We start from the raw sequence: 14815 nt of genomic DNA on the forward strand, positions 1-14815 counted from the left end.
TCCCAAAGAGAAGCACATTCTTTTTCTAACAGGGCAGCTCTAGGGACTCATTTCAGCTCTGATAATAGAGACAAATGGGCAATGGGACATCCATCTGGTCTGTGGTCTCACCCAGGGGATGCCCCAGCCATCTTCCTAGGACTGTCCCAGCAAAGGCATCGTAGGATTCAGGATGACCCGAACCCCACTGTCCTCCCAGGCAGCTCCCCAGCAGCTACAAAACCAGGGAAACGCCAGGCTATACAGACTGAGTTTTCAGGAGCAATGAAGACAAGCAAGTCCATGATTAATAAAATGCAGCCTAACAAGAAACAGAGTCAGCAGACAATTCTTTATCTTAACTAAGTTTAATGGGTTTAATTTAATTTAATTGTTTGTCTTCTCAAACGGTCCTGCCGGCCGTCCCTCCCCTCCTCCCTCATCCCAGAGGACTCTTCCCTCCATCCTTCCCACTGGGAAGGTCACAGCCCTGCACGGCAAAACCCACATCCCCCTTTTGCTGCACTTCATTTAGGAGCCCAAGTTGGGAGAAGCTTAGGCTGAGTTTAAAAAGGGTGAAATGCAGCTACTTATTTCTTTTTTTTTTCCCCAGCATGAAAAAAATTCTAGATAATGGCCATGTATTTTTCCATCAAATAACCTCTCTCTACCTAAAGCAGAAATTAAGATACATATACAGAATATATCATTGAATGCTTTATGCAAGGTACATTATCAATATGCTTGGAGACATGTCTTTTTTAACAATCTGCTACACAATTGTCTTCTATTGGTACCACAAATCTTTTTCCTACTTAGTCCTGGAAGCTAAATTCTCACTGGTGTGCAAATGAGTTCTTTTAAAGCCTTTGCTGATGTCTTAAGACTTTATTTGATGCCTTCCCAACCATACTAAGACATGCCACCTACAGTGAAAATATGAATAGCTGGGTGGTCCTTCAGAAAAAAGTGATAACTTCAGGTATCTCAGGGCACTCCTTCCCTGCCTCAAAGGCACGGCCCGATTTTGACTGTCGGTGCCGTTACGAGAAATGCCCGGTTTGCCTGGGTGCAAAGGGCACCCAGATAAATGGCAGTCCCTGTCCTAGCAAACAGAAACATCACCCACCCGTGGCACAGTGCATGTGCACAGACAGGACGGGCATGTGTGCAACATTTGAAACAGTGGGGGAAAAAACCTCCTTTTTTCTCTTTCCTGACACTTTTGTTAGTATAGTTTCAATATCAAGGTTTCACTATGAGAAAAAATCTTAAAACAGAATGCGTTTTCAGGGACTTGGCTGCAGCAATGGAAAATAAGAAAGAAAATGCATTTCTGTACCTAATGAAAGAAACAGATCTTCACAAGAGCCTTCTACCATGGTGGTTAACCAGGAGATCTTTAACAGTACAGGTTTCCTCTGCACTCCAGATTTCAACTTACATTCTTGACATAAATAAAAGCAGCATCTTTTTGGCGAGAGGCTGTACAGGTCTGCTCCTCCACCTCCATGTACTCTTTGCTCCCATGGCACACACGCATGCACACATACACACACACTCACGCCAGCAGCTAAAAGCCTGCCATGAGGACATGGCATCCCTTTGCACCCTGCCAACACCAAATACACTAAATACACTATATGCTATGGACCACAGCTTTGTACATCAGCCAGAGGTGTCCACCTCCTCTACACCTCTAAAGGACTGAATTCACTATGCTTATATACTTATACATATGTTACTTATATATACTTAAATAGTATATTTATTATACTACATTATCACCCTATGATCTGGCCCAGTATCAAGCAACAAAATTGACCTGATAAGCATAAAGAAGCAGCAAGAGACTCTCTTAAAAAGAGTTGAAACTCATCCTAGTGCCTCCATGCCATCAACAGCCTTGGGAGGGGTTGTGAAATATTGTCACTTTAGTAATTTCAATATATAATAGAATACCTATAAAATTTTTAACAAGTTTAAAATTTTTAACAAATTTAAAATACAAATTTAAAAAGCCCACATAAGTGATTATGCAAAAGTTAAAGGGAATGGAAAGTCTTTGTTAATAACCAAAGCAGATAGAGAATGAGCACTTATTTCTTCTTGGGAACACATGGAAATCTTTGACGCTTCAGATGCATCCTGGAACCTCCTAAAGGGTATTTTTGAAGTTTTTCATTAGTATTAAAGTGAAATTTACACTATCACTCTTCCTGGCAACAATTCATAGTGAACCCCACAAGAAATCACATAAATGTAGGAAATGTTGGAAGGTCAGGCTCCCTCCTTCCCACCATCACGTACCCCTAACACCCTTAGAAGAAAACTGCTACCTGATTGATAAAAGTGCTCGTTGGCTGAGAAAATCCCAAGGAAACTCCGTGCAATGCAGACACACAAACCCTCCCATGATATCCCTGGGCAGATCATTCCTCATCATTGTACAAGTGCAGAATTTAGGAAAATCCTACTAATAATACGATAGTATAGCTGTATGCCAAGGGGCTGGGGGACTGACACACGGTATGGCCTCACCTGGTCCATGACCTTCTGAATTAGGACAGTTTACTTAAAATTTGTGTGTATATACTATGACAATCAGAAGGATGTAAATTGTAAGCTGCAGTAGCTATGCTTGCAAAGATTACAGCAAATCATGAGCCTTGATCTATAGGGAAAAAAATGCATCTGAACAGAAAAGGTAAGAAATAGTTCATCTGATTGCTGTCACTTTACAACCACTCCTGAGGCAGCCCCTTGCTCCTAAGGATAGTTCTAAGAGCCCACTGTACAGTAGGATAACAACAGTTTTGTGCTTATTTATGTGAATGGCTTAGGATTTCATTACTAGGTCTAGCTAGGGAGTACTCTGTAACAAGCACGCCGTGTCTTCATAGCTGAATTCTCAGGCAAAAGAGTAAAAACCTTTGGGTTTGTAACAAACAAGATTTAATAGCAAGAAAAGCCATCTGAAGACTGAAGGATGCTGATGCTCAGCAGTGACTCTCCAGAATTTCCAAGTAATGAAAAGGTGCAAGGGATTTTTTAACTCTGAAAATAAGAACACTTCTGATTATGTGAAAGAAAGGAACATGGCAAAGTACAAACTGCTCTAACCCCTTGTTTTGCATCAATGCAATACTAATTAATCCGGGTTTACAAACTGAAGTCAAGCTAGAATGGCTTCACTGAGCTGGCTACCAGCTGCAAGCCTTTTCCAGGAACTATCAGTATTTCCAGCTTTGCTTTTCACCCCTTGATATGATGAAATCTGTTTGCTGATTTGCCACCCCATCGCTCCTCTGCTGCCTCAGAAGCGGACGGTGTGCAACGCACTCACCACCCTTCATTTGCACAGAGCAGCACAGCAGCACGCAGATCCAGAGACCAGGCAAGGAACGGGTAATTACAACCCACCAGGCTAACTTCAAATCACAGGAAAACACCGCACAAAGTAATCAAACAGTTTTCATCAGCTAGAAGATAGCAAGGTTGCAAGCAAGGGTGAAAATGGGTTTGTCAGACCAAATCAGGTCAAATGAACTTAGTTTCCTTCTAAGGCAGAGGAACAGGGCTGCTGAGTAGAACACTGGACTGCCTGCAACAATACAGTTTTTAAAATTTATTTTACAACAATATCAACAAACTAGAGGAAAAAAATGGGAAAGATGCAATATATGAGGAAATAGCTGAAAAGTGCAGCTCTTGGAAGTAGGAATACATTTGATCCACCAACAGAAAATGGAAGATTTTCCATTTATTTCCCATTAAATCCCACTGAAGGCGACAGCCTTGCTGGAAGCCCCAGCCTGGTCTCCAGGGTGGTCCCTGCTGCAGCACTGCCACTCAGAAATGAACCCCTCTGTCCTTTATACTGACCACCCCTGGAATGTCAGGGGGGGTGCAGGACCAAAGGGGCCCAGTCCCCCCAACCCCTCAGGCAGCCCCATTCGGGGGTTAATACCACGGACCCTCGGGCACAGGGATTTCCCGCTGCTGTTCCTGACGCTGCTTAGATGTGCTTGTTCTGCGCAAATGCAGCAACAGGAACTGGCAACTTGGCCCAACTGGATTTAAATTAGATCAGTATTAGCAAGTGCCACTCTTGCGGGCTTCATTTGGGCAGGGTTAAAGGATAATAAAGTCATTTAACGCAAATGACAGAAACTTCTGAGACAGCTGTCTCCTCCTCAGGGACCACCACCCGCACTCGGCCCAGGAGGAGCTGCTCGTCTCAGGGCAAAACTGCTTGGTACTGAACGGAGATTTGGGGACGACACCAAGCAGAGCTACGATGGAAAGAGCCATTATAGAACATATGGACACAGCAAAACCAGTCCTTCTAATTGCATCAGCAATTAAAATGTTTCCTGAATTAAGATCAAATTAGCCATCCTCAGATGAGTTTTTTCATTCTTTGCTCAAACTATTTTGGAGGAACCTTCTTATTTAGGATATGCTGTGCCCCACTTCCAGATCTGGGCAAATAAAATGTCCCTCAGATTGATGGGGGCTCAAATTCAGATCCTGGCACAACCCATACGTGCATGTGAGTTAAACAGGTCTTTAAGTGCAGATCGACAACAGCATCCTTGCAACTCCAATACCAGGGCTATTGTAGCCAAAGCTTTCTTCTATTCAGGAATACCGAAAATCACTAAATCATTTATACAACCCAGTAGGAGAGGCAGTGATGGTAAGAGGACAAGAATAAAATGAAGACCTCCATTTTATGCTTAACTGAAAAAAAAACAGGCTAGAAACAGCACAATTTGAGCACTGTAGAGTTTTCTTATTCGTTCATGAATTTCTCAGAGAGGAGCAATTCGGGTCTATATTTAGCAAGCAGCATCTCCACGTCCCTGCCTGCTGGTGGGTTTACAGGAGTGAAGTATTCCCTGCCCAGCACTGCAGCATGAGAGAGCAAACACCCCGCGCAGCCACATCACATTTGCTCCCTGAAAAATTCAAGCCCTTCACCTCCCACACGTTTCCGACCAGCACTCGGGCAACAGCTCCGATCTTCCAGGGCTCGATGTGTGCTAACACTGTCCTCCAGCCCCACCGGGGAGATCCTGCCCCTCTGGCACCCCCATAACCAAACCCCCATGGCTCCAGCTGCAGAAGGGACGTAGCTCGCACACTCGCAGGGAACCAGCTATTCGTAGTTTTTCTTCTTAGATACGTTCACTTTCCTGGAGGCATGGAGCAGATTTATATCAGAGATCAAGTTTTAGTGCTCCTGAGTTTTCTGGATGATTGCACATGTCACTCCCCCAGAGATGACTAGCTCGTGCTTAGCCCTCCAATACTTATTCATGGAAAAAATTGAACTAGATGTATAGACTGATGGTACAAGGTCCGCCTGTGCTAGCACGCACAGCACAAGATCAGCACAAGAAGGCTTGTTCAAGGAGCCTGTATTCTGTTTGATTAAGCGTGAACAAGTATTTTTTGCAAAGACATGACTTCTGATGAATCACCAGTTATTCAGATTATATATGGTAAAAGGAAAGCTCCTGCAGAGCTCCAGATTAAAACCACTACCGTTTTTCTCTTCTATATCTCCAAAGAGATCTAAGGAAAAAGAAAAAAAAAGGAGAAAGAGCCACACAGGCTTTATGCAGTGAAATTCAGTACTTCGGGGAATTGCTGCCTTATGCAGGAGGGGGGATGCATTATCCAAAATACAACGGCTGCAAGTTACGTAAGGGATGCAGTTACCAAAACTGTTCTCTCCCAGTTGTGCCTCCTTAGAACTAGCACACAAACCCATACACTTTTGCTGCGTTTTCCCAGAACCTTACATCTTTTCATTAGCATTAAAAAAAATGCTTTTTTCCCTTTTTTAGTCCAGCTGAGCCCTTTGGCTGTGCTGCACCTGAGCAGCAGCTGCAGGGGGGGCAGAGGGAAGCTGGGCAATGGAGGTCCCAACTTCAGCACATCCTTGCTTTGACAGTGACAAACGTGTCTGCCTGCATGACCAACAAATATTGTTTTTTCCACTAACAGATTTTGTATAATGGTAGCAATGGAAAAAGATTTGCTGAGATGCTAAGACCACAACATTTAAAATGGCTATTTTATCATGTTTAGGTTATGCTCAGAAAAAAAAGAAAAAAAGAACTGCTGAATTGTTCTTTTCCTGTCGCCTTCCCATCTAACATGCCTTACTGATGTCGCGGTACTAAAATAGTGGTGGAGTTCCCCTCCTTAGAGGTATTCAAAAGCTGACTGGACATGGCCCTGGGCAACCAGGTCTAGGTGGCCCTGCCTGAGCTGTGGGGTTGGACCAGATGACCTCCAGAGGTCTCTTCCAACCTCAACTATTTGTGATTCTGTGATATTCTGCAGACAAGTGGTTCGGAGAGATGATTTCTAAGCAAATTTAGCCATCAAGTTATCCCTGGTGAAAGCTGGCTGGGGGTCCCCAAGACCCTGGTCCCCTCCCACTGATGCAGAAGGTGAGGACTCCCCTCATCCCTTGCCAAAGACCATGACAAACAGGTCCATGACACACATGCAGGTCCATACTCCACCAAAACCCAAGCTACTGACAGGTTCGTGCCATCCTCACCCAGACAGGCAAACCCAGAGTGAACAAGGACCTGTCCATGGTGGAGCAACGCCGGCATGCACGATGCTGTGCAAGAGTCTGCTCTGGACCTTGAGCTCCTCGCTCTACCTCTCCATCCAAATTTCTGCCCTGTCAATACAATGAGATTGATGATACCTTATGGACACCAAGACCTGGTCAGAAAAACTAGTGTAAGACAGTGGAGAAGAAGAGTGAGAGGATGAACAAGGTATAATTTATGATAGCATATGACTGCATCAAGTGATGCAATGTTTTGATTCTGGTAAGCTCTTCCATTAACTCCAGAGTATTTTCCCTCTCCTCTGTCCTCTGCCCACAACACTTTGCCCACATCTGCACAAAAACACCCAAATCTGAATGGTAAGATAAAAACAGAATAATTTTTTATGCTCCACCTTTAAAGCTGCTAAATTTGTATTGGGTTTTCTTTAAAGCTAAGCTACTTTGAGAATAACACATAGGAAAAATATTTTTAAATGTCCCTAGAAATTATCTGAGTCACATTAGCTTTCAGATCTGTATTACAGTTCTTCGTTTGCTCAAGTTGTTTTGGTTCTGAAATCATTCCCATGTATCTGTTTCTGAGAAAAACCTTCCTGTGGAGACGCAGTTTCATAATTCAAGCTATTCATGTTTTTAAAAGTAAAACTAGTGGAATATGCCTTTGATTCCATCTCTACTTATTTAATTAAAAGGCCTGGCAGGCTGTTTGATTTCTTTAATCAGAAAATGATGTTAAAAGGTTTCCAAAATAACATTTAATGAGTTTTGAAAGGGGATGCATATACCATTCCTGCCAGGTTTCTGTATGTTTCAGGTTCTTATTAACTGTTCATTTTTTTAGCAATTTCAGCAGCTTATCAGTAAGTCGCAGGATACTACAGCAATTGTAAAAGGCTATGTACTCCTAAATGCATGCAGAGGCTAAGCCCCAGCATAAGAGTCAAAACTTGTTCTCCCCATGAACATCACCGGGAAGCTTTGCTGACAACAGAGCTTAAAATTCTCCATCACAATAGTGTGAAATCAGGACAATAGGTTTCGAAAATAAACACTTTGAGTGTCCTTCAAAATTATATGTTATCATAATAATGGAGGGGTTGAATATATATCAAAAATAATCCTAAATGATTAGCAATTACCCTTATGAATCATAACCATCTTCGGATTCTGAAAAGCTGTTTGAACATCTCAGCTGTGGAACTCTCCCGTCGCTGACTAACACTCCAAAAAATGGAAATAAATCAAGCCCCAGAGCCAGCACTGAGCATCCTCCAGCATTCCCAGGGAAAGCTCCTGGGGTCTGGCTTTGGGATGACCAAGCACTCCCCATGCGTGTTTTAGTCTGTGGGTCATGCAGGAGGTAGAGAGGAGAGTCAGGAGCCACCTGCAGTCATCTAAAGCATCCATGGCCGTGGCCCCTCCTGTGACCATCTAAGAAAAAAAAAATCTGTCTGCTGAGATATTTTGCTTCTATTTCATAAAAGAAAGGGCTGGAAAGGGACACCCCTGCTCTGGGAAGGGGAGCCAGGCTCTGCTGAGCTCAGCCCTGCTGCTCTCCCCAGGAAGGGTCAGAAGACCCCAGCTTCCTTCCCTCTAGAGATGCGCTAGATCCGCCTCCCGCTTTCCACGTGGTATTATCTAAAAAACCTAAAAGCTGTAATTAAGGAAGGCAAGGAAAGCATAAAGAAATGTTTATATTTCCAGAAATTAAAATTTCAGTGACGAGGCAGTAAATTAACTTAATCAAGTTGGGAGGCATCTATGAAAAATCATTTTTATATGATTTAATGAGAGAAGGCATCGGAAACGGTGATTTTAATCAGCCAAGTGGGATTTATAAGCAAGAAGATCCTGCTTCAACAACTCATTAGACTTCTCCAAAAAATCTGTACTCTCCCTGCAGACAGTCAAAACAAGATTTATTGTATATATTTACTAATTCTCTAAATCCCTTGGTAACATTGCATATCACAAGTCAACTGATTAAAGGAGAAAACAAAGTCAAAGAAAAAAAAGTCTTCATAAGCATCTGCTAAAGAAAACCAAGAGGCTCTAAGTCCCTATGAAAAGACAGAGCTGACTCAAATCAAATGCTATTAGGACTCCTAAATCCCTATTTATTATAAATACAAGGGCTATATTAGAAATACTCAATACCTTCTAATACTTTTTATAATTTGTAAGACACATGCACCCTGGCCTGCACCAGACGGCAATACTGGAGGGCTAGAACAGGAGTAACATGGGAAATGGCAAAGTAAATGGGATCCTTCAGATGACTTACCCTTAAATTGTGCTGTCCTGGCGTAACCTAACTGACATGATATGCCTCCCTATGGCACCATACGATCACATGTCAATGCAGAAATGCGACAATATTGCTAAATATATTTTGAAATCATGATTTATAGAATAGTTCAAGGTTGAAGCATTTCAAAACACGTCAAAGAGCGCTGAATCCACCCCACTGATCCTTCCAGTGACTTTAATTCTCTCTCATATTTATATGTTGAGCCAGAAGCCTGCATTTATTTTTCACAGGTATTTCTGCCTCCTTCAGTTCCAGACTAAAGGCTGCTTCTGTCATGTCAGTACAAACAGAAGAAAAAACGTGCTAAGAGTATTCCTGGAAATAAATATTTTTGTTAGTTATTATTATTCTCTTGCTGTCTAATTCTTGATGTTGCGGCAGGCAGATCTCCACAGGATGCAGGAGATGAGCATGAGTAACTTGGTTCTTTACAAAGGATGTTGTAGATCTCAGTGCAGTTTCACAGCGCTTTTCACGCAGACACAGAAAATAATTTACTTGGAAAACAAACTAGGAGTGTAGGCTGAAAGCACTAGCTCCCCCTTTAAACTCTGCAAGTTGAAGAACTTTGATGAATATCAAAGCCTTCTCCATTAAATATGCTACAAAATACCATTAGCAAAGAGGCAGGGTAGGACACTCACGCAGGGGCTGCTCCACTGCGGTACGCTGTACGGACATGGCAGTGGGGAGCAAACTGTGCAATTTCTCTGCGCTCCATTTCTGGGGCGGGTAAGAAAACAATTTATCTCCGTGGTATTGATGCTCTTCAAGTCAATTTTACAAAAAAAGAAAAAATGACAGCAGCTTTAGAAAATAGGCTGTGTTATAAGGTTGCTTAATGACTATGTGCAGAAGCCACGTTACTTTACCAGACCCTCTGAACTGGTTGTCAAGTCAGGAGACGCAGCACAGAAGCCAAGCAGTGCATATAGCACTGGGGGAAAGTTTCTCCTGAAACTGCTGCTCTGCTCAGTACACATTTCCCCACATGGGAATGAAGACATCCAGGTGAAATTAACTGTTTTCATAGGAAAACATTAGAGCCAATTTTAAACTCAAAAAAGAGTTCCCAGGTGGGGTTTCCCAGAAGATGCCCTAATGGAGAATGCTGCCTTGGTCTGCAGCAGCACAGGGATACAGCCGTCACGACATCAGCACGGGAAGGGGCACGCATCGCTACCCGACTTCGGTTTGGCTTTTGGACCTCTTGCCTTTGGAAAGAAACCAAATGCCAAGATTGCATCAAATTAATCCATTTTCATTGTGTTCTAGCATTGAAATATAGTCTTCTGAGTTTTGAAATCCAATTCAATTTCAGATTTTTTTTAATTAATGATATAAAACTATGATGATGATTTTTTCTTTCCATGCAGTAATTGATAGGAGGGTAACGGATAACCACTACAAAGGCAGCTTTCTAGGTTGAAAGGTAGAAAGTTCTTCACTCTGCAGTAAATCTGTATTTTACCCCTGGGATGCAGGAGAAACCCATCCTAAGAACAGGGTTGAAGAAGAGACTTGCTCTCTGGAGGCTGCTGTCCTACCTGCGCAGCTTTCACTCGTAATTAAATTAAATACCATTCCCAGTAGGACTACCAGAACATTGTGATTGTACTTTGAAACTCAAAATATAAGGCAACACAGCCGAGGTTTAAGACAGCAGTCATCAGAAGGGACTTCTGTACCAAGTGGGAAGCTGGAAGGGCCGAAAGGCCGGCAGGAGCACGCCTGAAGTATCGGCTGGGCTGATGCCGGCAGCACCAGTCATCCCATATATAACTCAACCTTCCCCTCCGCTCAGCCTTGGCTCTGACGTCTGCCTGGTCCTTCTGGGCTCAACCGGACCAGACACAAAAAGAAACCCTAAACCCCTCTCCCATTCGGTTCAGACCAGTCTCCACTTCAAACACTTGCAGCTGTAACTTCAGCTCGTTTGCAAATCAACCACAGTTTATTTAATCTTCCTCCAACCTACTTCCCGCAGGCTACATATTCATCATCCACAGGACTCTCCTGAACCACATGCAGATCAATCGGGCTCGCTCAGCCCCTGTGAGACCCACTGGCACCACCACCGCTCTCCCTCTGGCCACACGTAATCGAAATTAATTGGAAAAGCCTTTTCAAATGTATGACCTACTCGCTGATCTTCCGAGACAAAAAAAAACAACAAACAAAATCCAAGCATCGTTTTTACACCTAACCAAAAATAGCACCCTGGTTTCCAAACAACTGGAAGTTATTTCTGTTCTTTCCACGCCAGCAGACATTTCAGACTTGTATTGCACTTCTGACATCATGTACACACTACAGCGAGGGCAGGTAACTGTCCTACACTGAGGAGGAAGAAAGCACAGACCGAGTTTCTTATCAGCTTTATCTACAAAACAGCCAACAAAGCACGCTGCAAATTACTTTATAATATTTCTAATAATCCCCTTTAAATTATTGCTTCTGTTCTAGGATGGCTGTGGGCTGTTAGATGCAAACCATAAGTCAAGATAGCTTAGATGGAAGATTTCTACAACATATTCTTTCCACAAAGAGAAGAACCCTGTTTTGCATAACGCGTACTATCAGTGCTGAGGTTGATGTCTCCTGACCTTCAGCCAGCCCAGCTCCAGCAGTCACACTTCATAGTATCAGACTCAACTTCTCAGAAAACTACCCCTGAATTAAACCCATTTTTAACCTTAGTAGAGGTATTCAGGTACGTAACCCATACGAAATGTTCCCCATTTTTCTTGATATATAATGTACATTCATAAACACAAATTGCACATGTTTCTGTACATAGGTTACTGCCTGTTCCCAGAGGAAGACCTCTGGCTTGCCAAAAGTGTTTTGGCTTTAAGGTGAATGACAGGGGAGGTGGAAACTCCAATAAAGAATCTGCTGGGAGAGCACCAGGATAGAGAGATGGGTCCTGACTTTCTGCAAGTTTTAAACCTACTAAGTGTCCACCTCTCCTGAAAAAAAAGGGCATCCTTTAGATGAGATTGCCCCTTCCCTCGCGTCTGTTCTTGTCTTTCTTACCTGAGCCAGGCTTAGCAAAAGCTACCTGCTGGAAACCATCAGTGAGAATGCTGCAGCTTATAATAAAGCCCCAGTGCTTGTGCCAAAGGCAGTGCCACGAAGCAAGGCTTTTTGCCTCCTCGCTCCCACCTGCAGCACCTGCCTTTTTGTATTTACGTGCTCTCGCCATCACTGATATATCTTTGTATGTACATGCTCTTGCCATCGTGGATATTGGTTCTCCTCCAGTCCAGCTGCCCTCCAGCTCTATACTCTCCTCCTCTCCATTTACTCACATTTTTAAAGATTTTTTTAACTTTAAAACCCTTTCATCCCTCCATGTTTTATCAAGATAGACCACATTCAGCTCTATTTTACCCAATATTCATCTCATCTTACGAAACTAGGTCACAAAATCTGCAAGCTTATATGAGTTAGGCTTTATAGATCCAGAAAATACCTCTTCTTTTTTTTTGTTCTGGTCATAATTTCTAAGTCTGAAATATTTACAAAAATAAACTCAGAAGTATACAAACACACCACTTTGTTTTAAAATTCTAATGAGCTATTTACAAAATTCCTTTTCTTCAATCATTTCTGTTTGAAAACAGTTTTGCTAGGGAGAAAAAAAAACAACCTGGAGTTCTCTGGTCTGCATGTCAGCCCCGAAATCCTTACACGAGCCAACTATGCTAACAGCAGGGAGCTTTTCTTGAAATATCAGGGAGCTTTTCTTGAACAGCACAGATGATTCACCTCTGCTGCCCTGAGCCTCGCTGGGTACCCAGCTGAGTAACTAAAATACTGCAGCCCGAGGCTCTCGGGCACCAGCATACGGACCGAAAAAACAATCAAAGAAATTCTGAATATCCCCAATAAGTGTTCTCGCGTGGCAGGCAGCAGCCTGGGAAGCAAAGTGAGGTGCTCGCTGCCTGCGGGAGCACCTGCCCCCCAGCCCTGGCCGGAGCTGCAGCATCGCTGCCGGATGGGCAATGCCATGGGGATCACAGCGTGCCCAACCCCGCCACGGCATCCCCGCACAGCGAGGGAGGTTCCTGCCGCTTGCTAGGAGCACCGAAGTGCATCGCCTTGGTAACAGACACATTGCCAAAAATCCCTCAAACATTTTCACTTTGGGGTAAAATACGACTTTGGCCATCTCGAAGCATTTGCAAAATGTGACCGTGTGGTTGGACTAAAGGGCAATCTGAAGCACCCAGTTTTTCGAAGGCGGATGGTAAGACCTGCAGGGTGACATCTGCTTTCACGGAGCATTTGCTTTCTCTACTCACCCGTTGTTTCCACGATGCCCTCCAGGATGACGACAATCTCAAACTGCTCCGTCTGCATGCTGCGCTGGGAGAGGTCGTAGAAGGGGCTCTTGGCGTCTATCACGTGGCAGATGGTGAGCGGGGACACGAGGAAAAGCTGGTCCGCCCCTGTGCTGAAGCCCACGTCCAGCTCCAGCTGATCGAGCGGGAGGAACTCGCCCTCTGGGGTCTGGCGGGACTGGACAGGCAGCGAGGGGAGAGGCAGAGAGAGAGAGAGAGAGAGAGAGAGAGAGATCACCGCTGGAGCAGCCATCACCGAGGCACCCCGACAGCATCCTGCATCCCTGCCAGCACTCTGCAGCACCCACCACACGAGGCAAACCCCGGTCCAGCCACACGGCCATGAAACGCGTGGGAGTTCAGCACTGGCCGTGCAGAGCAAGGATGAATTATTTCTAACACACATCTTACTGCAATTGCAGCTCACTGACATAGGAGCCCTGGAAAACCGCCGGCCACCGACACGAACGATGGCTCTGCCACCGACCTGCAGCATCACCCACCAGGAGGAGAAGATGAAGCCAGCGCACATCCAGCCTGCCCTTCACCCAGCTTTGCACACCAGCCCTTGTACAACCAGTGTGCCCAGACAGGGTCCCCTGCCCGGGGGCTCAGACAAGGGGACATCTCCCCTTGAGATACCCCGAACCTCACCAAATCCATGCAGCAACACAGTGACCACAGGTACACAGTGACCACAGCTGAGGGCTCACAGCCAGCTCCAGGGTCCCTCCCACAAGGGACTGTCCATGAACTCCTTGCAGAAAGTGGCAGCAATAAGATTAATTACCAGCTTTTCCCGTAAGAGTGGAGGCCTCAACGCTGACTAACAACAGCTAATGTTGGCCCCACATCAGCCGAGCACACAGTTCTCCAGGGAAGTTTTTGGATCACCACCCTTTTGACAAAAGAAGCCCGGCAAAGGGGATGCTGTTACTGCTTTAGTTAGAGCTGCCTGCTAAGACACTATAAACAACAATTTAACAGCTACAGAACAAGTCCATAAAATCACACCTAGAGCTGAAACCTCAAATTCAGCGCTCCGGCTCGTGTGCCTGGCTGGAAGCTACGCTTTGCATCCCTAGTCCGTGAGGAGCACTGTAATCAGCACAGCCCTGCCCTAACGCTCCCTCTCCGGCTTCTATTTCTTCTCCCTGTGTTATGAATAGGCAGGAACAGAACATTATAGCCCTTCCTGGTCATTACTTTTTATTATAGAATTTTGCATTATTTGTTACTCAGATTTTAAAAAGAAGTTTTACAAACTGTTGTAGTCATCCTACAGAGCCAAAACCCAACATTAAATGACTACTTGAGATGTATTTCCATCATTCCCTATGTTTTGAGCTGATGTAAAACTTCCCATACTGAGCAATACCACTGACTTGAAATGGGATATTTTTTTTTTTAACAGAAGGACGATTATGCTTGCAGGAAGAAGCATAATCTTTCCTCTAACTTCTCCTTTCTTTCCATTCTCCTCGTTATTCAGATCTGCCGCACTACCTGTGTAACTGCGAGCGGCGGGGGGGGAAGATGCCCCGTTGGACAGGGACCAGAGCAGACATC

At 44.3% G+C, this 14815-nt stretch overlaps 1 protein-coding gene across 2 annotated transcripts in view; it reads right to left on the bottom strand.

Annotated features, from left to right (window-relative positions):
* Nucleotides 1–14815, bottom strand: part of KCNJ3 (potassium inwardly rectifying channel subfamily J member 3) — a 58521-nt gene that overhangs the window by 38775 nt on the left and 4931 nt on the right. For both annotated transcript variants that reach the window (XM_069780618.1, XM_069780619.1), the window contains exon 2: nt 13208–13424. In XM_069780618.1, the coding sequence (XP_069636719.1) occupies nt 13208–13424 (217 nt within the window). The remainder of the gene's footprint in view (nt 1–13207; nt 13425–14815) is intronic.

Source organism: Haliaeetus albicilla, chromosome 4 (assembly GCF_947461875.1).
Source record: "Haliaeetus albicilla chromosome 4, bHalAlb1.1, whole genome shotgun sequence".
Taxonomy (NCBI): Eukaryota; Metazoa; Chordata; class Aves; order Accipitriformes; family Accipitridae; genus Haliaeetus; species Haliaeetus albicilla.